The 26,291-nt window shown below is 46.8% G+C and overlaps 1 protein-coding gene across 1 annotated transcript in view; it reads left to right on the top strand.

Moving 5' to 3' along the window:
- SPOCD1 (SPOC domain containing 1) overlaps positions 1-25,218 on the top strand; it is a 40,609-nt gene extending 15,391 nt beyond the window's left edge. The window contains 10 exon segments of the mRNA XM_084816041.1: positions 2,344-2,503; positions 3,055-3,171; positions 3,673-3,798; positions 4,443-4,560; positions 13,708-13,849; positions 14,439-14,592; positions 15,671-15,760; positions 16,775-16,961; positions 24,199-25,063; positions 25,065-25,218. Of these exon segments, the coding sequence (XP_084672167.1) occupies positions 2,344-2,503; positions 3,055-3,171; positions 3,673-3,798; positions 4,443-4,560; positions 13,708-13,849; positions 14,439-14,592; positions 15,671-15,760; positions 16,775-16,961; positions 24,199-25,063; positions 25,065-25,161 (2,056 nt within the window). The 3' untranslated portion in view covers positions 25,162-25,218.
- Positions 25,219-26,291: the final 1,073 nt, after the last annotated feature.

Here is a 26,291-nt window from a genome sequence, read left to right as displayed (position 1 = left end):
GAGGAGGCGAATGTATTACTGTAGACTGTACGTAGTGAACAGGCAAATCTGCACACTTGAGAGGGACAGGGGTGGTGGTGGTGGGAATTCCGAACGCATTTATGTACTTTTGAAGCAGTGCATAAAAAGAGGGAAATTGCAGCGAACACATTAAGGACATTCCCAAGTGTCATTTCTGTATCATTGGAGGGTTGGACATCATTGACAAGGGAAGCTGGAGGCAGCAGTAGCGAGATTGTGAGGCTTTTCACTGCTCTTGCCAGGTGGTTCTGTAGCTCCTTGGGGGGACAAACCCATCACACTAGGTTCAGACGTCGCAACAAGCCACCCTCAACAACCCAACAACAAGCTATAGGTTCTCAGGGTGGGTTGTGCATGGTTAACAAACTGCGCTAAATTGTCCATGCCGGATTTGGATGTCGTGACAAGCCTTGGTGGGTTGTGAGCCTTGTTTGTGTCAGCATGACTTGTTGTCTTGTCCAGACCCATCAGGGTGAATTCAGCATGGTTTGTTAACCATGCAAAAGCCACCCTGAGAACCCGTGGCTTGTTGGGTTGGTCAGTGTGGTTTGTTTTTAGAGTGGCTTGTTATGACATCCAAACCCAGCAGGGTGACTTTGGCATGGTTTGGTCAAAAGGGTTACAGAGTCCCCTGGCAAGAGTGGCGAAGAAACCGGCCGCTCCTCACGATCTTGTTTGCTGAACTGTGCTGGGCAACAGTGTGTGCTACTCCCCCCCACTTCCCTCATCAGTGCCCACTGGACTCAATTTGGGAAGGGTGATTTAAGCATCCCCTCTCCTGTTTTCATGCTGAAATCCCCCCCCCCCGCCCTGGGAGGGGTTAAAAAGGAAAAAAAGTCTCAAAATTCATGTGGGGGTGGAGGATTGTGGCATGAAAGTAGGAGGGGGGAAGCTTAACACCCCCCCCCCAAATTGCCATGGTCCTGAATTGGGGTAGTGCGCACTTACCCAGGGGTAAGTCAATCATGCATACATACATAGCTCTGCTAGGAAGGGGAATGCTGGTCATCCCTGGCTGCGAGGAACAGTCAAGGGGGCTTTTTTCCATGAATCGAAGGCCAGTCAAAAGTTTTTTAAAAAAAGAAATCATGCACTGGAGGGTGGAGAGGCTTTTACTCTTATTGCTCAGAAAACTGCAGGAGGTGGGAGGTGCTGTGAAAGGCTTACACCTCCCCCCCCACATTTCTCACAAAAGTCTTTGGAAGTAGTGATCTAACAGGTGGGGGTGTGTGTGGGGGGGGGAGTGGGAGGAAAAGTTTCCTTCTGAAACTAGCAAAGGAAAAACACACCCAGCACATGAAGTGTACTAAAAAGGCTGCTGATGGAGTGAAGCTGCAAGGGCTGCTGGGATTACATGCCGGGAGCAGGTGGGAGGGCTAAGGGGAAAATGAACTACAGCAAGTCGCAGAGTGCCTGATAGTCCGTCAGGAGTAACTAGGGTTAGCGAGCAAACAAACAACCCACCATGGCTTGTTTTCAGAGTAGCTTATCATGACATGTGAGCTGGCCCAGTGAGTGAATGGTGCAAGATAGTCCAGTGAGCTTTGTTGGTTGAGTGGGGATTTGAACTTGGGTCTCTCTGGCCTAAGTACCAAACTCTAGCAATGATGCTACACTAGCATTACGCACCTGTCTTGGTATATGGAGAGGTTGTGGGATCCTTCTTATGGGTAGATTACCTGAGAGAGAGTGAAAGATGTGGTTCGCATGATCACTGCAGCCCACCATGGCTTATTAGCCACAGTGGTATGTAGTGCCCATGGGTGCCCGGTTGGCAATCCATGCCCATGCCGCCACAGCTTCTCGCTATACGTGAAGCCTGTGAGGGTGGGTTGTTGGGGTGGTTGACAAGCCACCCAGAACCCATGGGCTGTTTTAGCATTGCGGGTGGGTTGTCAACCGCTATAGCTGGGTTCGCACGTAACAAGAAGCTAGAGCGTGCCCCCTGCCCCATCCTGAACATTTAAAATGGTAGCTGCTGCTGTGATGAAAAGCCCCATGGTGAAATGCACCCATGGTGGGCTTTTCGTTACGTGCAGACCAGGCCTACGAGTCTGTGTGTGTGTATATTTATATACGAAATGTGTTCTGAATCTGAACATCCTCTGAAATAGGCACACATAAAGCACTTCCTATGTAACGCAACCACTTACCTTAAGATGTGGGTCTGACCTGGCATGTCTGAGGAGAACAACATTGTAAATGGCCTACTGGCCCAATTGCTTGTGAGTTAAATTGAAAAGAACAGACGTGTGCAAATCAGCTCATGTGTGGATGCACTGGCTGGATAAATTAGCACATTCTTTGCCTGCTGTGTTTCAGGTTGGATGATTCTCTTGACTTGAATGTGCAGAAAAGTACTGTATCCAGGATAGCAAAGAAAGTGGAGAGAGAGATCTTCAAACTCTTTTGCTGTGTTGACCAGCATTACAAAAACAAGTACCGCAGTTTGCTCTTCAATCTGAAATCTACAGAAAATCAGGTCAGAAATGCAAACAAACAAGATGCAACTCCTCCCCAACCCCCTTTATTTGCCTCATAACTTCTTTAATGAACAACATAATCCTCCATATTAAGCAAAGATTGTAAATTGTGGTGAAGAGTTAGTAAAAAGTCCTCTTGGTCAGTTTCATCACTAGTAGCTTTTGCTGCACTTACTGTCCATTCATCTGAATGCCCTCTTTAGACTTCAAAGATATGTCTAATCACCGGGGTGCAGGTGGGTGCGGGGGGGGGGGGGTTGGATGTGCTCATGCAGGTTTTGTTCACCCTGGTACTTGATGGTGGGCAAGTTATTTTTTGGTTTTACGTTTTGTTTTGTGAACCTCTCAGAGAGGTTTGGCTAGTGGGTGATACAGAAATGCAATAATAAATAAATACATGTGTGTGTAGGTTTCCCTCCTACTAGAAAGGTATCTTATGTCTCTTGCCCTCTATCCTCACAAGGAAAATGTAAGAGGCTGCTCTGGACTGATGATGATAGTTTTGTTAAATGCAGTCTTTTTACAAAGACTGTTTGCCTTATTGTTTCAGCAACTCTTCCGCAAGGTGATACTTGGAGAGATCACCCCAGAGAGGCTTGTTCAGTTGAGCTCTTTAGAGTTGGCACCCAAGGAACTAGCAGAGTGGAGAGCCAAAGAGAACAAACGTGTAAGTCATTCTTTCATACTCAGGAAAAGGCAGTGTGAAGCAACTGAACTTCCAGCTTGGAAGTCACGTTCTTTATGCTTGGAAAACTGGTCCTGAAAACAGTTGTCTTCCTAGGAGAAAAAAACTTCCCATTAGAAACTCAGCAGCCATAGGATTTTTGGATTCTGCATGTTCCTTGAAACTTTTTTAAAGTATATTCTTGTGTTTGGGGTGTTTCTCCTTTTAAATGGTAGCAAACCCATGTTGCTGAGTGCATGCTTCATGACCTAGTTCTGGTTTCCCAACAAGTGTACATGCATCATACTGTACATGTATAATAAGCATATGTGTATCATAACTGTACATGTATAGTAAGAAGTGCGCATGTATAATGCTGGTTTGGTAAACATGTTTAGCATATCTGAATGTTACATCTTAGGTGTACACCTAAAAGCATAATGTGTGAAGCAGCCCCAGAAGACACCATTTAAAGCCATGTCTGTATCGCTGCACTACTTGCAGGTGCTTGATGTTATAGAGAAGGAGGAGCGAGAAGCACCAAAATGTTGTTCTGCAAAGTTCACCCACAAAGGAATTGTAGAGATACATAGAGAAGCAGATGAGGACTTGTCATCCCAAGACACATTTGTAAGTAGGTGGTAGTGTGTTCAACAAGCACAATCAGCTGAACCGAACGTATACGCAAATCTCGTAATGTTCAAGTAAAAGATGTAGGTGCATGAGAGCTGCTGGAAGTTGGCACTTAAACTGCATATGGTGAATTCCTGGCATTCACAAGGTTCTGCATAATTTGTTGTGGAAAGTGGAAGTCACAAGTTAACTGCCTCACAGCCTGAACCCAAGTAGCTGTGGCCCTTCATCTTTGCCCTGCTTATTGTTAAAATTTCCCTTAATTGCTCTAAAAGATGAGCAAATAGTCGTGTGCCTATACAGTGGAAACAGGATAGAGATCCTGGGAGTGCAGGACTGAAAGCTAATGTTGCATACCACGCTTTGAACCGACTTTGCTTTGATGCCATGCTTTGGGAAGAGGCCTCCTGGTGGATTGGCTTTGAGAGCCATGTGACTGCAGTGGATGTTTGCCGGTGCTGCAAATGGGCCTATACTTGTTATTACTGGGGCTGCAAGCTTTAGTTGGTTTCATGAAATGAGATAAATATTTATTTATTTTATTTATTTATCAACTAAAGATTGAGTTGGTGAGGCCAAATTTTATCAGTAAAATGAAAAGTTAAGGCCACAATAATAACATGAGCATGCATTATTTGTAGGAATCACAGTCACTCAAGGAAGGGAACTCTAGTTGTGAGATTTCTACAGCACCTGTGAGAGACCCAAGAGATAAGCACTGGAGTTATTTGAGAGATTCTGACTATTTCAATTGTTCTGGTAAGTTAGTTTGAGCACCACACAAACTTACCTTGGGGCCAGGGGCATTGCTAAGTTCTTAAAAGATCCGGGCCATGGGCCCATAACACACATTTGCACATATATATATATATATATATGTGTGTGTGTGTGTGTGTGTGTGTGCGCGCACGCGCAAATGTATATATATAAATATATATATATAGTCAGGGCCAGAAATATTGGAACAAGGATAACTGTTTTGACAGTTGGCCTCTGTACACCACCACATTGAAGTTTATTTTATTTTTTATTAAATTTATTAATCGCCCATCTGGCTGGTCACCCAGCCACTCTGGGCGATGTACAACATACAATAAAAACAGTTTAAAACAATAAAATTCTACAATAAAAACATTTTCTAAAATACCCTAACCCACTCCAAATGCCTGCCCGAACAACAACGTTTTTAATGCACGACGGAAGCTCATTAAAGAGGGGGCATGACGGAGTTCCCTAGGGAGGGAGTTCCACAGAGTGGGGGCCACCACAGAAAAGGCCCTCTCCCTCGTCCCCACCAGTCCAGCTGTCCTGGCTGATGGGACAGAGAGAAGGCCATCCAAGGCTGATCTTGTTAAGCGGCCTGTCTGGTGCTGCTGGAGGTGCTCCTTAAGATAGGCTGGGCCGGAACCATATAGGGTTTTAAAGGTCAAAACCAACACCTTGAATTTGGCCCGGAAAACAACTGGTAACCAGTGCAACTCCTTCAGCACTGGAGTGATGTGATCTCGCCGGCGGCTGCCTTTAATCAGGCGAGCCACCGCGTTCTGTACCAGCTGCAGTTTCCGAACCGTCTTCAAGGGTAACCCCACGTAGAGCGCATTACAGTAGACTAAACGAGAGGAGACCAGGGCATGTACTACCGATGGGAGCAGATGGTCGGGAAGGAAGGGGCACAGGCGCCGTATCAGATGGAGTTGATACAGCGCTGTCCAGCTCACAGCTGACACCTGAGCCTCCATGGACAGCTGGGAGTCCAAAATGACCCCCAGGCTGCGGACCTGGTCTTTCAAGGGTAGCCGTACCCCATTCAACACCAGGTCAACATCCCCCAGCCTCCTCTTGTCTCCCACCAAAAGTACCTCGGTCTTGTCAGGGTTCAGCTTCAGCCTATTCCTCCCCATCCAGCCACTCACCGTCTCCAGACATTTGGACAGGGATTCTACGGCCAACCTTGGTGAAGATTTAAACGAGAGGTAGAGCTGCGTGTCATCCACATATTGATGACACTGCACCCCAAACCTCCTGATGATAGCCCCCAGTGGCTTCACATAGATGTTGAATAGCATCGGGGAGAGGATGGAACCCTGTGGCACCCCACAAGTAAGTGGCCACGGGTCCGAAACCTCCTCTCCCAGTGCTACCCTCTGGTACCTGCCGGAGAGGAAGGACCGGAACCACCGCAATACGGTGTCCCCAATGCCCAACCCCTCCAGGCGGTCCAGGAGGATACCGTGGTCAACGGTATCGAAAGCCGCTGACAGGTCGAGGAGAACAAGGAAGGAGCATTCACCCCTATCAAGAGCCCTCCACATATCATCTACCAAGGCGACCAAGGCCGTTTCTGTCCCATGCCCAGGCCTGAAGCCCGACTGAAATGGGTCTAGATAATCAGTTTCTTCCAAGTGTGCCTTCAACTGCACCGCCACCACCCGCTCAATCACCTTGCCCAAAAATGGCAGATTTGAGACTGGGCGAAAGTTGTTCAAAACTTGAGGATCCAAGGAGGGCTTCTTTAAGAGCGGTCTTATCACTGCCTCCTTGAGGGCTGATGGCATCACTCCCTCCTCAAGGGAGGCGTTCACCACCGCCTTGATCCCGTCACCCAGTCTCTCTCTGCAGCTCATAATGAGCCAAGATGGACAAGGATCAAGTAAGCAGGTGGTTGGCCGTACCGATGAAAGCACCTTGTCCACTTCATCAGAAGGAAGAAGCTGGAACCGATCCCACAAAACCGGTTTGCCGCAGGCCGCCTCTTGCTCACTAACTGTATCCACAGCGTGCAGAGTAACACACCTAATCTGATCAATTTTATCTGCAAAGTGCCTTGCCAAGGCCTCACAGGAAGCCTTAGAATGCTCCAGTGGTTCCGGAGCCACAGGACCGACCAGACTCCAGACCACTTGGAACAGCCTCCTGGGACAGCACTCTGCAGACGCGATGGAGGCAGCATAATATTCCTTTTTTGCTGCCTTCACCGCCACGTGATAGGCTGAAGATACAGCTCTAGCCCGTGTCTGATCGTCTTTGGAGCGAGACTTCCACCACCGGCGCTCTAGCCGTCTCACCTCCTGTTTCAGAGCTCGTAACCGCGGATTGAACCATGGTGCAGTCCGAGCCCTGTTCAGGGGGAGAGGGCGTTTCAGAGCCACCTGATCTAATGCCCAGTGATTGCGGCATTCCAGCCACCCACCAGGGTCTCGACCGAGTGACCGTTGGCATGCCCCAGAGAATCCCCAAGCGCGTTCAGGAATCCATTTGGATCATAAGACGCCTGGGGCGGACCATTTTAATGGGTCCTCCACCCCTGCGGAGGGGTTGTGGAACCGAGAAGTCCAACGTCACTAGATAGTGATCTGACCATGACAAGGGGGTGGTGGATATACCCCCGACTTCCAGATCACTCCCCACTTCTCCAGAAAGAAACACAAGGTCTAGTGCATGACCGGCTACATGGGTGGGCCCAGTTAGAATATGGTGCAGCTCCCAGGAGGCCACGGTCTCCATGAAGTCCCGAGGTGCTCCTGTGAGGATGGCCTCCGAATGTACGTTGAAGTCCCCCAACACCAGTAAGTTAGGGGACTGCACGTGCACATCAGAGACCACCTCAAGCACCTCGGCCAGGGAGTCAGTCGTGCAGTGGGGTGGACGGTACACGAGCAGAATCCCCAGACTGCCCTTCAGGCCCAACCGCCACTACATGCACTCAGCAACCTTGGTCTCCTGGAGAGGGGGTCTGGTGAAGACCAAGGACTCTCGGTAGATAACAGCCACTCCCCCTCCCCAATCCCCAGCCCTCGGCTGCTGTGCATACGAAAATCCAGCTGGACACATGGCTGCAAGGGTTGGAGCAGCAGCCTCGGCCAGCCAGGTCTCCGTAATACATGCCAGGTCTGCACCCTCATCCAGGATCATGTCATGGATGAGGGAGGTTTTCTGGGTAACAGACCTGGCATTGCAGAGCAGCAAACGAAGGCCAGAAGATGGGGTCACGCCTCCCCCAGCCATCCTTTGGCTCTGGACAGGCCCGGAGCAGGGGACAGATACTACACATCTCTCCCTTGTTCCCCTTACCTGGCATGGCCTGCCCCTAGTGCTCCGCCAGCGCCTGCCGCTGAAGTTGAAAGGAAACACACCCAGATGGGAGCGAAGTCAGGACTTTCAGCTGTAATTCAATGGGTTTGACAAAAGTGGGGCACTAACCATTCAGGAAGTACAGCCAGTGGCATACACACACACCCATTGTTACTGGCTCATAAGTAATGGAACGAATGGCTGACAAGCAGCTGCATGGCCAGGTGTGGCCTGTTTCCTGGGTACCCCATGACCAGTCAAGCAGATAAAAGGCCTGGAGGTGGCTCTGAGTGTTACATTTGCATTTGGTAGCTGTTCCCTGGGACTCCCAACATGAGGTCCAAAGAGGTGTCCATGCAAGTGAAGGAGGCCATCATTAGGGTGAGGAAACAAAATAAACCCATCAGAGAGATAGTAAAAACAGTGGGAGTGGCCAGTACAACAGCTTGGAGCATCCTGAAAAAGAAAGCATTAACTGGCAAGCTCAACAATAGCAAAAGGCCTGGAAGACCACAGAAGACAACTAAAGTGGATGACCGCAGAATTCTGCTCATGGTGAAGAGGAAGCCTTTCACAACATCTAGCCAGGTCAAGAACGCTCTTGCGGAGGTAGGCATGTCATTGTCAACATCTACAGTCAAGAGATGGCTTATGAATGTAAATACAGAGGCTTCACAGCAAGGTGCAAACCACTGGTAACGCTCAAGAACAGACAGGCCAGATTAGCCTTTGCCAGCAAACCTAAAAAAGCCTGCCCGGTTCTGGAATAAGATTCTTTGGACTGATGAAACCAAAATTAACTTGTACCAGAATGATGGGAAGAGAAAAATATGGAGAAGGAAAGGAAAAGCTTGTGATCCAAAGCATACCACATCATCTGTCAAACATGGTGGAGGCACCTTTATGGCATGGGCATGTATGGCTGCCCATGGAACCGGTTCACTGGTGTTTATTGATGACCTGACTGCTGATAAAAGCAGCAGGATGAATTCTGAGGTGTATAGGGCTAGGGGTGTACAAAACCCTGCTTACCTGGCTCTGCTGGGTTCCGCTGGGGCGGGCGCTCCATCCCTCCCCCCGGAATCCTGGCCAGCCGGCTCTGCTCCACGGGGATTCTGTGGAGCTGCCAGCCGGCTCCGCCAGCAGCTGTACATCCAGCCGCTGGCTAGCAGGGACACAAATGGCGGCGGCTGTAGCCGCTGCCGTTTGTGTCCCTGTATTCAGCTATGATAGGCTATGTAAAGACTTTCGTAGCCTATCACGTTTGGGTTAAAAAAAAACTAAAACGTGTATGTGAATGGCGGCTACGCTATTCGCATTCCCCCTTATTTTCGCCGTCTTAGTCTAAGTAAATATTTACGGCCAAAAATAAGCAACGCAAATGGTGGCGGCTGTAGCCACCGCCATTTGCGTACACGTTGTTGTTGTTGTTTATTAACTCAGACGTGATAGGCTACGTAAGTCTTTATGTAGCCTATCACGAATGGCGGGGGGGAACAGACTGCAAATGGCGGCGGCAGCGGCCTGTCGGAAGACCAGCTGCTGCCTCCGTCGAAGCCGTCGCTGGAGCCGCCGCCGTCCGGAACATCCGCCCCAGGTAAGTCTCGTCCTGGGGGGGATCCGTGGGGGGCAGGGGTGTGTGGCAGGCCTTTCTGCCACAGAGTTCGGGGGGCCGAATGCACTGGCATTCAGCCTCACCGAGATCCGTGGTGGAATTCCCTGTCATCCCTATATAGGGCTATACTTTCAGCTCAGATTCAGCCGAATGCTGCCAAACTGATAGGATGCCGCTTCATATTGCAGATGGATAATGGCCCAAAACATACAGTAAAAGCTACCCAAGATTTTCTGAAGGCAAAGAAGTGGGATGTTCTTCAAAGGCTAAGTTAGTCACCTGATCTCAACCCAACAGAGCATGCTTTTCACTTACTGAAGACAAGACTGAAGGCAGAAAGACCCACAAACAAGCAGCAGCTGAAGGCAGCTGCAGTAAAGGCCTGGCAAAGCATCTCGAGGGAGGAAACTCAGCGTTTGGTCATGTCCATGGGTTCCAGACTTCAGGCAGTCATTGACTGCAAAGGATTTTCATCCAGGTATTAAAGGCGATCCTTTAGTTTGAAGTGATGTCGGTTCGTTCCCTTACTTGTACGCCACCAACGATAGGTGTGTGTGTATGCCACTGGCTGTACTTCCTGAATGGTTAGTGCCCCACTTTTGTCAAACCCCTTGAATTACAGCTGGAAGTCCTGACTTCCCTCCCATCTGGGTGTGTTTCCTTTCAACTTCAATGTGGTGGTGTACAGAGGCCAACTGCCAAAACAGTTATCCTTGTTCCAATATTTCTGGCCCTGACTCTATGTGTGTGTGTGTGTGTGTGTATGTATGTATATGCGCAAATATATATATATATATCCGAGTATAAGCGACCCTCTAATATATATATATGTGTGTGTGTGTGCGCGCGCGTGCATGTAGTGTGCCTGCATGTGTGTATAGATTACTTACATAAGAAGTGTGCACTGACCCCCACCCCACTTCAACTCAGACCCTGATTCAGCATTTTGGAAAACATCCTGCTTCTGCTCGGGCCAATTTGCGGTTGGACCACTTCAGCTCAGCACCAAACCTGAGTCAAGGTTTGGAAAAATGAGTCTTTATGCTTCCTGTTGACTACCATGGGAAACTAGAAAAAAACTAACTTTTTTCTCTTGATCAGAACTGGATGATAATTTCAGGCATAGCATCTCCCTAGAAGGGGATTACACCTGCCCAATGTCAGAAAAATAGGTGTAGGGTTTAACTTTTATTTTTCTTTAAAGGGAATCACCAATAACATTTCTGTTACTTGGAAGAATTGGATAAAAATTTCAGGATTCATTGCCCCATCAGAAGAGATCATGTCTGCCAAATTTCAGAATGATTGCCGCAGTGGTTTTTGTGTAAGGGTGACCTTGACATGTTGAGGTCTTCAAAAGAGAACATACTTATATCCCTATTTTCCTTGTGGACCGTTGTTCTGAAAATTACAGACGGCCTAGAGGTGACCCTAAGTAAGAAACCAGCAAAGTTTCAGAAGGATAGGTGCAGCAGTTCATGTGGAAGGTGAATTCTCCAATTTGGGGGAGGGAGGGATTTGCTTTCCCTTCTCTTCACCCCTTCCCCAATAGTTTTTGGGTAAATTTGTATGAAAATGCACAGGTCATTAGAGGTGTCCCCCAGGCAAGAAACCTGGAAAGTTTATGAAGGATATATATGCATGCAGATTTAGAATTACTAGAATTTATTTACACTTCACCAATGTTAGCAGGGGAACATGGGTGGGAAGGTGCTATTTCACTCATATTCTGCTTGTGGGTTTCCTGTGGGCATCTGGTTGGCCACTGTGTGAACAGAATGCTGGACTGGATGGACCTTGGTCTGATGCAGCATGGCTCTTCTTATGTTCTTAAATACAGAGTGCTTCTGTGCAGAGTACTCTGTAAAAGTAACTTGTGCTCGAATACTATGCGCACTTTCCTGAGGATAAGCCTCATTAAACATAATGAGGCTTCTGAGTAGGCATACATAGGCTTGTATAAATGAGCGGTATTTATCTCCCCTCTGCTTAAAAAACAAACCAAAAACTCCTGTTTTTATTAAAGCTTTTTGTTCATAGGAACATAAGCTGCTTATACTGAGTCAGACCCTGGGTCCATCTAGTGCAGTATTGTTGACACTGACTGGCAGCAGCAGCTCTCCAGAGTTTCAGGAAGGATTCTTTCCTAGCCCTACCTGGAGATGCTGGGGATTGAACCTAGGATCTTCTGCATACCAAGTATGTGCTCTACCACTGAGCTACAGCCCTTCCTATTGCTGGATAATGGCAACTGACAAACAAAACAGCCCCAGATTTGTTTCTCTCAACCATGCAAAAACCCACTTTTCTCAAAGACTGAGAGTGAGAAGCAGAAAAACAAACCCTCTTGTATGTTTGTATAAAGTCAAATACAGTTCGGAACTTCTCTTGCCCACCGAATAAAACTCTCTTTAAGAATTCCCCAAGATATGCTCTGGGTGGAATAAAGAGAAAGAAAGAACAGGTTAGAGGAGGGAAGAAAAGAATGGTGATTGGAAATATGCGCAGGGGTGGGTGGGTAGAGAGAATTCCCTAAGCCAAGTAGCTCCTTTCAGAGAAGTAGTAGTTCAGAGGAATTTAGGAGGCTGTGGAGGGTTTGTAAGGATTGCACGTACTTAAATTAACTTTATGAGGTGAGGTGGCTGAGGGCTTTTTCTAGCTTTTTTAAAACAGTAGAAGCTATTTCAAAGCCCCAGTAGGTCCTTGATCATGACGCCACATAGTCCTAACCCTCCTTTTGGAATAATTTGAGTCCTGCAGCTATTTTGGAGAAGTGGAGGGGGAGAAAGACATTTGTGGAGGCTGATTGGATCCTTTGCTGTACTGAAGCTACTAAACTTCTGCAGAAGCCAAAGGTTCCAGTTTGGGGCAGCAAAATCAGATGCTGTGTGAAATACCAGTATTTCACATGGAGCTCTTTCTTCCCTTCCTTCTGCCTCTTCAGAATTTTATTGCAAGCAAGCTCCCAACAGTGGGCATGTAAGATCAGAAAAGTAGGGGGAGAGAGGTTTTTTGAACCTCAAAAAAAAAACCTACACCAGAGATTAGGGATAGTGACTGTCTAATGGTCACCTTAAACACCTTCTGATTAGGATCCCCTGTATGGCTTGACAGTTTTTTACTTTTCATTTTAGTCTTTGAGAAAAGGAAACTTTACGCATGGCTAGCACAAAAGCCACCAGACCTACCTGTCTGAACTTTGGCAGGTTCAGTCATCTCCATAGGGGCTGCCAGGTCCCCAAATTCCATACACTTATGCGGAAGCACAAAAAAATTATAGCTCTTTGATTTGACAGATTTTCTTGAAAAAAGCAAATATTTACCTGTGGCTAGCACAAAAACTACTGGACCTAACTGCCTGAGATTGGGCAGGTTCAAGCAGCTCGATGGAGACTACCAGGCCTCCAAATTTCATGTATTTATCATGCAAACTGAAAAGGTTATGTCCGTTTCTGTTTTCCAATGCAAGTCAATGGGAACATGTAAAGAAAAGGCCATTAGGACAGCTCAAAAGATCTGGGGCACAGCTCAAAAAAGATCCAGGGCCTGTGCCCAGGTGAGCCCCCGCCTAATGACACCCCTACTTGAGGACTGTGAATTTTGCACTCACACCAGTTTGGATTCTTCTACAATAAATTTTGTAGCACTATGGCTTATTTTGATTATGCAAACCAGACCTGTATTTAAGCTGCTGTAGCTTATTTAAATTGCGGTGCATGAAGGGGCACGATTTCCATAATCACCACCCAGGCGCGGCTTGTTGTGTCATCCGAACCTGGGCAGCATGGCTTGTTGGAAGGGGAAACAGCCCCCCAATAACCCATGTGCTGTTGTAGGGTTATTGTGCCTGGGATGCACCACAACTTATTTGAACCAAGTCAATGAGAATAGAAAACGCTTCACTGACTTTAGATGGACTCTTTTTGGGAGTGGATAGGTATTGTTGGAGGGAGCAATGTGGAGCAGAGGAGGGATTGCTTTTGTGGACCACTGGATGAAAGCTTCCAGCCCAATCTTAACTACAGTCTTTGTCATTTTGGAATTTGATTGTCAATAAATAAAATGTCCAAGTTAATCTTGAAATCCAAGTGATATAGATTGTACCAAAATCCAGGACTTTTCACATACATGTGACCATTGACAACAAGGATTCTGCAAAACTTAACCAGAATTTTTCAAGTGTAAATGAAAAAAAAGAATTGTTTCTTCTGGCTTTACAGGACAAATGACTGCTGACAGTGAGAGGGAATTTAAGCCACCTACATACAAACATGCTTTAAACCAAAAAGCAAATGCCTCCAAGCGTTTGCACCCAAGCATCATGTACTCTGAGGGAGGAGGCAGATCTTTGCAGGAGGATAGGTCTGTATAATTCATACCTCTCAACCTCCAGAACTTTACAATTGAAGACAAAAGCCATCTAAAGAACAAAACACTTTTTAAAATGAGATACACAAAAGTTATGTTGAGAAATGTGAAGGTATGTTAGTCTGGACCTCACAGTTGTCCTTAGATATAGCAACAGTTTAGGCATGCATTGCCATTTTTCCTTCTTACAATGGGAAGGGAACCCCCCCCATTGGATAGATAGCTCTCTTGAGAGCTATGCAAATTGTGTCCAGCAACCCTAGAACAGGCCATGGGTTCTGAGTGGTTTGTTAATCACCTGAGCCACCCACCCTTGCTCGGTTTGGACGTCATGATAAGCTGCACCCAGCAAGAGTAATTGGGTAAATTGGGTGGCATGCGCAGTGGTGGTTAACAAGCCATCGTTGTTTATTAACCACCCAGATGTGCGAACCAAGTCATTGTAGCTGTCTCCAACAAACACGGGTAGAAACAAAGGTGCAGTTCAGTAGGAAACAAAAGGGGGAAAACACCCTGTTTCTGGGGTGTACCTGATCTTTTGGAGAACAGAATTTGATCTGCAAAGTTCCCCATCTTTTTTTAGTCTTATCTCCCCTGGCATTCCCAAGAAACATCAACGGGTGGAGAAGCAGTCCAAGGCCTCAGCTATCTGGAAAGGACTCATTCAGATGTTCAGTGTGAAGCAGTTTGTGGCACAAGCATATCCTGTTTCTGGCTCCAGCTGTCATCTCTGTCAGGTATGAGCAAAGCTGGATTAGCTACACAGCAATACACATCCCCATTTATGGATTGTCCCCAAGTTTGCTGTCACGATGCTGTTCCTTGGTTCAAAGCATTCCTTATCCTGCAGAGCTACATAAAATGGCCAACTGTTCAAGAAAGAATTGCACGATGCGTTTCAGTGTGCACTAATGCTGTTGAGTTAACTTCAGTGCACTTTCAGTGAACCAGGCTGATTGTAGGGGGAGATGAAGCAGGAGGGGTAAGGAACTGCAAAAAAAAGTGTAAGGGCGCAATCCTTTTGAAATAGTCGGCAGCCTTCGAAGTTGGGGGAATGAAGGAAGCTGTATGGCACGCAGGAAGCTGTGTAAAGCTTCCGCGGTCTCCTTCCCTCCCCGCCTCCCGTTCCCCATCTCCGTGGTCCCTTTTCAAGTGTGGAGACGTAGCTGACACAGAGAGAACCAAGCCGGGTACATGGGTGGGGAGCGTGGTTCCCAGAAACTGAAAAATCTTACAGCCCTCTAGGCAGTGTCTAGTGGCCATAGGATTGCTGCCTTAATGACAACAGAGTGGCAGGGAAGCAAGAAAGGTCAAAATAATGTCCCTTTCAGCTCTTCCCTGGTTTAGTAGATGCTGTCCATCTACATGCTGTTCCTCATCAACTTGAAAGCTAGAAACTGAAATTCCAAAGATTTTGTATTACCCAGACAATTTCAGTTCTTGGGAAGACTAAACACACACAAAAATAATAATGAAACAAATTAATGTCCAGAAAGCTGATCCGGTGTGTGTGTAGCAGCTAACAGTGCAAGTTATGAGGCGGGAAATCACAACTCGCATTTCTGCCACGAATTTGCTGTGGTATCTAAAATAGGCCACCGTTCTCTCAGCCCCCATCTTTGAATTGAGGATTATACGGCTGGCCTGCCCAGATTAAAAAAGTCCTATAAGCCTTAAGGACCATTGAAAGTATTTGTATGTAGCACTTCCACTATAACTGTGCTGTTTTGTTGTAAGCCAGATTTGATTGCAGGCATGTAGATTTCTTTAATGTGATAGTGATGATCTTATTTTATTTTCTTGTGATTCATTCAGGGTTTACCTCATCTTCTTCAGTCAAAGGGCTGTATTCTCCCAGAAGATGTCTGGGCCTATTTAGACAGCATATGGCCAGCAAAGAGAAAGGTATCTATACCCCCAAAGTCCTTATTTTGTTCAGGTTCTGTTTCTCATATGTACAAAACAATATATACAGAGGTGTTGTTTGAAAGGATAACAGTGTTAAATTAACCCCCTGTGCAACACCAGATGCACAGCATGAATCAAAGAACAATGCAAGTATTCATCACTAGATCGGAAGGTGAACATCATTGCTCTTAAGAGCTTGGGTCCTATTGATAGATGGAAATATATTATTAATTAATTAACTAATCAATGAATTAAGTTATTATTTGTTGCATTTCCTACATCAGAAATGGCGGTGGAGTGTTTATGAGAAATGCATCCAAAAAACAAAACATAGGAGAGAGAGAGAGAGAATTAATGAAGTAACATCGGCTGGGAACTGGAGGCCGCCTTCCTCCCTCTCTGTCCGTCAGTGATGAGACAGGGAGGCTGCAATTGGAGTGAACATCGTTTGAGTGCTCGCTGTTGTGCACTATCTGTCCCCCTGGCCTCCCCCTGTTGCAGCCAAATTTAGCTCTCTAGAAGTCATCAAACACTGTAGAAGCGGCAGCAGGGAGCCAGTCAAGACAGCCTCAGCCCCTGCCCTCCAACTTGGAGACCAGGCACTTAGAAACAGCCCAGCATGACTTCACCTGGCGAGAGGGGAGAGGATTTCCAGGAGGCAGACTCAGTGAGTCATTTCTTCTCCCCCATCCTGATCCTAGATGGAAGAAGCTTTCATCCTAATCTGAGGGGTGGACTGAGACCACAAAGGTGCTCCAGTGGCAACGTGTCATATGGTAGGAGGGAGTGGCTAGATCTTTCTCCCCAAGACATTTGGAGGAGGTGTGAAAAGAAGCTATTTCTGTTTGTAAAGTCTCCTCTCATCTAGCAGCTCCACTACGTCGGACTCCTCCTGAGGTGAATGTCCTTATGCCTATAAGAACATAAGCTCAGCAGATAAATATTAGTTTTCAAATGTTTCCCCACACTCTGATAAAGGGCACCCTCCTTTTTCTTCCCTTGTTTGTTTAGGAGACGGGTGTGATACGATTCTACCCCAGCTTATCCAAAGGCTTCAACCCTTACAACATGCTCTATTCCTACCTGAACAACAAACAGCGATATGGCATTGTGGACAGTAACCAGATGGAGATATTCATGGTGCCGTTAGCAGCTTACCAGCCAGTGCCTTCCAAACTCCACCCATTAGGTGGCCCAGGTAGGGTCCCAGAACAAGTCTTTCTCATTTCTTGAAGTTTATGGTGGTGGAGTTGAACAGCTAACAACCGTCATGGATATCCTCCTGGAAGATACATTTCATGCCAGAGTAAATCAGTACTTTTTCCTCTGTTTTTCCTTTGCTACTGTAAAGTAATATGGCTGCTCTACTCCAGTTTGTCTTCTACCTGAAGGTTTGTTTGTTTAAGCAGTTTTGCTAGGTTAGAAAAAAGAAGACTAAGGAGGAAAGGACATGATGGGAGTTTATAAGATTATTGGTACTGTAGCATGGAGACAGCAAACAAAACAGGTTGCAACCTGTAACTGTAGTTGTTTGAGTGGTCATCTATGCATTCACACATATGGACTCTGTGCCTGTGCAGAGCCTTGATTTGGGAAACTTCTATAGCTGTGGCGTTTTGGCGGGAACCGTCCCCACTGCCTCAGAGAGCATGTCCCCAGCTGGTTCCCACCTGTTCCATCAGTTCCTTGACACTGACGTTGTGGCCTTGGAACTGAGAGAGAAACCATACTTTCGGTACCCAACATCGAACTCGAGTATGACACCGAAGAGGGGATGGATGTGTGAATGCATAGATGACCAATCGAAGAACTACAGTTACAGGTAGCAACCTGGCTTTCTTCTTCATGGTCTCTATGCATCACACATATGGGCGAATAGCAAGCTAACTTACACGGAGGTGGGTCTGTGTCCAGCTACAACACAGACGAGAGGACAGCACGACCAAAATCACAGTCAGTTCTAGCCCTGACATCTGGTCTTTAGTGCTTCACAAAAGTAGACAGTGTTGACTAGGTAACCACGTGGCACAGTTCAGGGATGGCGATCCCTCTGTCGAATGCGACCGATGTCGCTGCTGCATGAGTGGAGTGAACTCAGACTGGGGCAGACAGTTCAAGTCAAGCCAGCTCATACAGTAGTTCAATCATCTTTACAACCCAGTATCCAAAGCACTGAGTCAAAAGAGGGGAGCCTCTACACTTGCCACCATAACAGACCAATAGTTGAGGAGAAAGTCTAAACTGCTCAGTCCTGGACTTGTAAAATACCAGGACCTGACAGGCATCCAACATGTGAAGAGTTGACTCCTGCGCTGAAGACGGTCGGGGACATAAAGCAGGCAATATTAGGGATGTACAAAAAAGTCACTTAGCTTTTCCGAAGGGGATGAAGGTACTCCGTCCCTCCCCCCGAAATTCTCTCTGGCCGGCTCAGCTCCGCGGAGATTCCGCAGAGCCGCTGGCCAGGGCCACCCACAGCCAGACATCCGGCCGCTGGGCAGCCTGCAGGGACGCAAATGGTGACTGCTGTAGCCGCCTCCATTTGCATCCCTGTATTTTGCCGTAATAGGCTACGTGAATACTTACGTAGCCTATCATGGCCTCTGCAGGGACGCAAATGACGTCCCTGCGTTAGCCATGATAGGCTACGTAATTATTTACGTAGCCTATCACGGCTATAATGAAGAAGCGAATGGTGGCCGCAGATGCGGCCGCCATTTGCAAAGCAGCACAAACAGCAGCAGGTAAGTGCACCGTTTTGCGTGCCTTTCGTGGGGTGGGGGGGCGGGGGGGCTTCGTTCTGCCACGGATTTCGGGGGCTGAATGCACTGGCATTCAGCCTCACTGAGATCCGTGGTGGAATTCTCTGACATTCCTAGGCAATATAATGTCGTAATTTAAATGGAAATCTGACACAACCTTGAGCAGAAAGGTGGGATCACATCTAAGTATTACTTTCTCTTTGTGGAAAGTTAAATAGGGTTGTTCTACTCTGAATGCATAGAGCTCACTAGCCCTGCATGCAGGTGTGATGGCCACTAAAAATGCCACCGTCCATGAGAGGAGGAGTAAGTCTGTAGTTGCTAGTGGCTCAAAGCATTTGGACAAGAGTGCTTTAAGTACAACTGATAAACTCCAGCTCGGTACTGTAGGGCAAACTGGTGGTGCCAGGTTCCTGATCACTTTAAGGAACCTCTTATCTATCAGATGGAAAAAAACTGAAAAACACTTAACAGGAGGAGGATAAGCAGACAAATAAACTCATTAACAACAGCAACTTCAAGCCTTTGTCGAACGGTAATATTTGTGGCCAAGTGCATCGGTGAGGACGAAAATCTTGCACCTGAGCAAAAGCAGCGAAAGCTGCCCATTTCCTTGCGTATATGCTGTGTTGATGGTTTACAGGCAGCATCCAGGATTCTCTGTACTGATGTTGGAATCATTTCGGTTTCATTCCCCCGATCCTTCACATAATCAATTTGGAGGGTTGTCAGATCTAGGTGACGAATTCTCTGGTGAGAAGGGAGGGGTGAGAGAGAAGGTGATGGTACTAGCAATGTGCCATCTATAGCAGTGGGGCAAACCACGGCTGGCGAGGCCACCAAGGGGTTATTAAAATGTATTTGGTGCCATCCTTTTTTATTTTTCGACAGGATCCTGGTTATGAGGGGAAACGGGAAAATGTAAAACAACATTCCCATCCAGTGGAGGAGAAATGCATCTCCCAGCGACTTTCAACCCCTGCCTGCTCTGCTGCAGAATTCCCTGCAGACTGCATTGTCTGGAGCGGTAAATAGGTCCACTCGCCGCTTGCCCCAGTCATGGAATAGTATGTACAGACTTGACCTGTCCATCTCCCACTTGTGGAACGTTGATATGGTCCAACTGAGTTGGTCTGCTATAACACTGTCCATGTTGGCCAGGTGTGTTGCTACCAGACTGATCCAACGCAGTAGGCATCAGTGAAAAATCTCTAGTGCTAGAGCCAAAAGAGGGAGTGATCTTGTTCCAGTATGCAACGATAGTTGTGTTGTCCGATGCGACCTGGAGTATTCTGCCCACTAGGTCCAGTTTGAATGCCTGAATGGCCTTTCATACCTCCCTGAGTTCTAACAAGTTGATGTGATACTCTGCCTCCATAGCTGACCACTGACTGTGGACAGTGAGATCCGAGCATTGAGCTCCCCATCCCGAGAGTGAGGCATCCATAGTCACTACTAGGGACAGAGAGGGCTGCAGGAACGGCATCTCCTCTGACAGGTTGCCTGGACGTGTCCACCACCATAAGGTGTCCTTCATGTCAGTTGGGCGACAGAGCTTAGTTCGATGGATGTCTTGGTCGGTACTGAAGTTTCATATGAGCCAGTTTTGAAGCATATGCAACTGGGCATATCGGACTACCGATGTCACAGCCATTAGGCCTAACAGGTGCAACACCTTTAACACTGAGATGGTAGTATGACAGCTTAGCTCTGCTGCCATTGAAGTCAGTGCCTCCAGATGGACCTGAGGAAGGAATGCTCTGCCTGATTGGGAGTCTACATATGCGCCAATAAACTGCAGACTCCGGCTAGACTGTAGGTGACACTTTTCAATGGTGATACAAAGTCCCAGATTTTGGAGAAGATCGCAGGAGCAACCACAGAAGACGGTGATGCCATGAACAAGCAATTGTCGATATATGGGTCTATCTTGACCCCTTGCAATCTGAGATGGGGGCAGACTGCAACCATACATTTGGTGAATACTCTTGGCACTGTCAAGAGGCCAGAGAGGAGTACAGGAATTGGTAGATGTCTGGACCGATGGCAAAACGTAGATAACATTGGTGGGGTTCCACTATGGCAATGTGGAAGTAGGTGTCCTTGAGGTTGATAGAGGCGAACCAGTCTCCCTGAGCAAGGAGGGGTAGGATTGATGCCAAAGAAACCATGTGGAACTTCCTGGGCGAGAGGTCTAGGCTGAGTTCTCGCAGGTCCAGGATCAGCTTGAAGTCCTCTGTCCTTTTTCGGTACTGGAAGTACCTGGAATAGAAGCCATCCCGAAGACTCGATCTCAGTATGGGGACAATAGCTCCCTTCCCAAGCAATGTTTTAACCTCCTGGTGGAGAACGGGAGATGGAGCTGTAACTTTCACAGTACCAACAGGAGGGAGAGTATGGGACTCGATCCTGTAGCCCTCTTGAACAATGGAGAGCACGCACCGAGGAGTCTTTTGTGATCTGGTGCCAAGTTGGAAAGAGTGAGGTCAGGCAAGTTCCAAAAGTTGAGGAATGACTGGAGGGCTGAAGAAGGAGGACACTCAGACCCCAGTTTGTGATGATAATTGTGCTGCTTTGATGGTTGAGATGATCTTATGGAGGCAGACTGCTGTGATCAATGCTGTTGTGATGAAGTTGGCTGCTGCTGTTGGTACCTGGTGTAAGGTCTCTGGTACCAACGCCTTTGTTTTGGAGGCTGTTGAGGCAAGAAACTCATACATAGCGCTGTGGTCTGGGCCTTCTGTACTGAATACAATGCGTCATTGGTTTTAGCATTAAATAAGCCCAGTCCATCAAAGGGCAGAGCCTCGTGTGGCGCAGAGTGGTAGGCGGCTGTATAGCAGCTGAAGCTCTCCCCATGACTTGAGTTCGATCCCAGCGGAAGCTGGGTCCGAGGTAGCCGGCTCAGGTCAACTCAGCCTTCCATCCTTCCGAGGTTGGTAAAATGAGTACCCAGCTTGCTGGGGGGAAAGGTAGTCATGACTGGGGAAGGCAATGGCAAACCACCCCGCTATAGTCTGCCACAAAAACGCCAGCACAAGCGGCGTTCCTCTAGGAATCAGTAATGACCCGGTGCTTGCACAGGAGGAACCTTTCCTTTTGGGGCCGCGGTGGCTTAGTGGTTAAGACTGCAGACCGGAAGATCGGCAGGACAGCAGTTCGAGACCCGAGTGCCACATGGTGGAGTGAGCTCCCATCTTCAGTCCCAGCTCCTGCTAACCTAGCAGTTCAAAAGCAAGAAATTGCAAGTAGATAAATAGGTACCGCTTCAGCAGGAAAGGTAACAGCGTTCTGTGCACCTTGATGTTCAGTCATGCTGGCCACATGACCACGGAAGTGTCTTCGGACAGCGCTGGCTCTTCGGCTTAGAAATGGAGATGAGCACCACCCCTAGAGTCGGACACGACTAGCTGGGGACACCTTTACCTTTTACCATCAAAGGGCAAATCCTCGATATGGGCCCTTGTCTCTTGTGGAAGTTCAGTGGATCAGAGCCAGGCATGGTGACACAGGGCGATGGAGCCAACAAATGCCTTTACATCGCAGTCGACCTGGTGACGCAATGTATTAATTTGTTGCCTCAACAATTTTAGAGCCTCCGTTCGAAACAGCTATCCTAATTCTTTTCATCAGGAAGGTGAACTAGTAGGTGGCCAACCTTTTCCCAGAACACTAACATAACCAGACATTGCTGCCTGGAAATTTGAAATCTTAAAACCCATTGCCATAGATGAATAGATCCTCCTTCCTCCTGTCTCCCTTCTTTATCAGCAGAGCTATGAATGGGCCCTATGGGCCTGGCCTTGCACTGCCTCTACCACCATTGACTAAGGTGATGGGTGTTTAAAAACGTACTTAGCGGATGACTGTTGTAAGTGATACAGGCCCTCCAAATGTTTGGCTATCAGGGGCAGTTCAGATGGACACTTCTAATATTATTTTATTGTCTCCTCCAGTGGAGGGAGGAGAGGGATGGCCACACTTTGGAAAGAGTCTGTGTTCACCGAATTAAATACTGGATCTTGGATTGTTGATGCCACCTGTTGGGTCGCCAGCCCATGTGCTTGAGCCATTCTGAGTACTTGGCTGGAAAATTGGCCTGTCCTCAGATGGGGACATGGATTCATTCAACCTGTCCATTGCATCTGGGGATGAAAGCAAAATGGGGCAGGAGGACTGCTGTGTTGTGTCAGAATGGTAGTCATCTGTGGCAGATAAAGGAGATTCTTGAGGCGGAGCTTGCAATGGGTTCTGCTTTTCCCCAGAACTGAGGGAGTAGGTGGGCACCTGCTGGCAACATGCGCACTGAGACGGTGGGGGAGGATTCCTGGCCAAACTCCTCAGCTATAGAAGTTTTCTGAATGTGATTCATAGTGACCACAAAGAAGAAAAGAGATTTCACCTCTCAGCACACACAAACTTGGAGTCATTTAATGACACTAATAGGCAGAAAGTGTAAGGCAAAGAAATGAGGGACAAGACACTGCATGGTGTGGGGAATGAAATGCCCCTTGGGGTGACTCAAGAGCAAGGGCACTTGGTATATATTCATTACTTTAAAACAAATTCAAATTATGGATATAGAAAAAAAGGTAAAAGGTAAGTGTATTTAATTTTTTTTTTGGCAAACTATCAGAAAATGCTATCCATGGGAAGAAGATGCTCAAGGAACCTTGTTTTTTTGAGTCCTCCGTAGATGTTGTCTTTGATGTACACGTGGAGCTGGGCTTGTCTGTGTAGCAAATGGGTTCATTCTTACTTTGTAGAGCTCTGTGTACTCATTGGAATTTGTGTGTGCATACTAGAGCTTCTGGAGTGATGCAGTTTTTCAAACCCTTTGCTGTGAGCATGAGGGCTAAGAACTTTACTGAGCCTCTAGTATATGTGGCAGATAAGTGTATAGCTCTTGTATTCTTTAATATAGCCTTGAGTAGAATCCTTCAGTGAATGGCCATCCTAAAAAATACACTTCCCTGAATTGGTTCCCCCCATAATTTTTTGTCATATTCTTTGAGGTGACCTTTGCATGCCTATTTTGAGACAGCACAGCATTTGATTGTCCTTCTGAAACAGGATATTAAAATTTCCTTGTCGGCATTTGGAAGTAGCCCCATCCTTTTATTTCTCATTGCGAAATGTCAGACTCATATGCCCATCTACCAAGTGTGCTATTTACCTTGGGCTGTTGTGAGGGGATAGAGGGAAGCAGGCAGGGCAGTGTGCACTATCAAATTAACTGAAGTGAGTCCTTCATGTAAGTGAAGTTTCATAACAAAGATCATTCTCCTTCATTATATTAGCCGATTTCTGATCTAAAAGGATTTTTGTGTGTGAAAAGCAAGCCCAAGAAGGGTTACATTTTTTACATTTAGAAAAAGTGTTCACCACCTCTATTTTTCCCCTGGTTAGAAATGAGTTAATGGCCAACAATTTAGAAACTTGCTTTAAAGATTTTAAAACTCTGGAAAGAGTTGCTTCTCCCCATTTTGCCTTTCCAAATAGCAGGGTGCACACTGCAGTCATATTACTGCAGTGTTCTCTACACCCACAGAAGCTAAGGCACTTAATTTAAAAACAGCTGGGAGCTGAGATTCTTGTGGTTTTGTCCCCAGGTTTTAAGTATAGTTAGATAAGCATCTCCTTTTATTTCCATTGCTTTGTTTCTTTCCATAGGACTTGATCCAAGCCACCCTTCTTTGTTGCTGGGGCTAATTCTGCCCAAAAGAACTTGCACAGGCACTTTGGAATCAAGACCCAATCCCATAACAAAAGCCAGGAGAAAAAGTGTCACTTTTAAGCACAGCACTGAAACAAAGTGCTTTGCTCTTCCTTTACATTCAGAAGAGGACACTGGTTGGACATGGCCACTACAGCAGCTGTCTATGGACAGTCTTCTCTGTAGAAATGAGGCTCCCCTTCCAGGACAAGAGCCATTCACAGCTGATGCACCCCTCAGTCTCACGGAAGAGCTTGGCAGACAAATCCTTCATAGCCATCCTTCTTCTTCGCACCACAAAGAGGCAGAAGGTGAAGTCAACCAATCTCCGTTAGGTGATACTCTCCAGTCACTAAGTGGTTCCCCTTGGACTGGAGAATGGTTGGGCAATTTGACCCTGGAAATCTTGGGAGCGCAGCCACATCAGGACAAGGATCAGGCGCAGTTCTGCATTGATTCTGACCCATCACATTTCTGGAACACTCTTGGGCTTCTCTTGCCTTTGGAGTCTGTATGCCCACAGCAACAAGGAGCAGGAGGGGAAGACACCTTTGAGGCCCCATTCTTACCAAGTATGCTTTGTGCTGAAGCTGTGTTGCCTGGTGAAGTGTCTCAGGTACTGTCTTCACCTCAGATTCCATGCGCGAGATGTACTTCTGGAGAACCCAGCTCGTTTGTGGAAGAAACATTATCTCTTATCCAGCATGTGACACAGCTGCAGTCCCATATCCAGAACCAGGAGCCTCAGCCAGCAGCCGCATTCAGTCTTCCTATAATGCCACAGGAAATCACCTCTGCATTGTATCAGGCTGTAGCAGGATTAGTTTCCACCAGTCCAGCTTGATGATGGCACAGATGCCCAGCTTCGGCTACTCTTGTCCACTTTGAGGGGGCAAACACAGTCTCCGTCTGCAGTTTAATATCTTTGTACTCTCAACCATGTGTACTTGCAAGAAACAAAGTGTACTGATAGCATAATTGGGGGAAAAGAGAAAAAAATCTTCAGTATTATTTGAAAAGAGGCCACAACTTTCACAGGAGCTACGCATAACTTAATAATAAATGCACCCACAGAGCAAGATGGGTTGGGGTGTATTCTATCTGCTATTAGCAATAGTCAATATATAATACTTAGATATCCTAAAGAATTTCACCTGACTCATGACTGTGGCCCAGTAATTAAGAGAGATAAATGAAGGGCAGTTATGAAGGTTATGTGAGTGAAAACATTTCCTGTTAGCTCTTCCGGGAAAAAAATGATTTCAGCATTGCACGGCATACTGAGCCTTTAGAGGACTTTGAGTGTTAAACAATGCAAAGAAGGGGAAAGTGGCTTTTGAGGAGGAAAAGATGGCGTGGCAGCCCTCTTCTGTTGCAGTTTAGAATTTATCTCAGGAAAGGAGCATGGGAGAAAAGGGAACCCAATATTGTATCTATGCTTTTACTTTTGCAACAAGGATGTTTTTTTTTACTTGCTTTTTTAAAAAGTTCATTCATGAGTCACAAAATCCTTATCCTCTGGCAAGCTTTGATCTATGCTCAGAATATGCTTTTGGTGAAGTGAACTTTATGAACACAGATGATGATTTTGCAAGCCACTTAAGAGTGAATACAGATAACCATTTTTACCAAACTTGTGTGTAACCATTAAGCTGTATTGTCCTGCCAAGGAAAGGGATACAAGGAGAACCTGGCCCAAAACACAGAGAGTACTATAATTATCCTCAGGCAGCCGTTGGTAGGATGATGGAGACGTTGAGTTGCTTGCCAAGTGGTTACTCGCACACCATAGTAAGTTGCCACTTTGTTAACAGGTTGTGTTGTCTGTATTTTCCTTCAGATCCGTCTTAGGGCCAAACTAGATGTTATGGTGGCAGATCAGTGTATTGAAACCGAGATTTGTGTCAGTTTGCATCAAAATTGGTTAATCCAATTTAAAGAGCAAAGCGTGCACCTTGGGATGACAGACTGGGGAAGTAAGTTGCAGGTGAGGGAGGGTTTAGCACCCTCTCACTTGCATGCATTTTTTACTCTTTAAATTGGACACACA

This window comes from Heloderma suspectum, chromosome 10 (genome assembly GCF_057233095.1).
Source record: "Heloderma suspectum isolate Gila_16-S chromosome 10, 16-S_ref, whole genome shotgun sequence".
Classification (NCBI taxonomy): Eukaryota; Metazoa; Chordata; class Lepidosauria; order Squamata; family Helodermatidae; genus Heloderma; species Heloderma suspectum.
The sequence above is the reverse complement of the archived record's forward strand: the minus strand, read 5'-3'. Positions and strand labels throughout refer to the sequence as shown.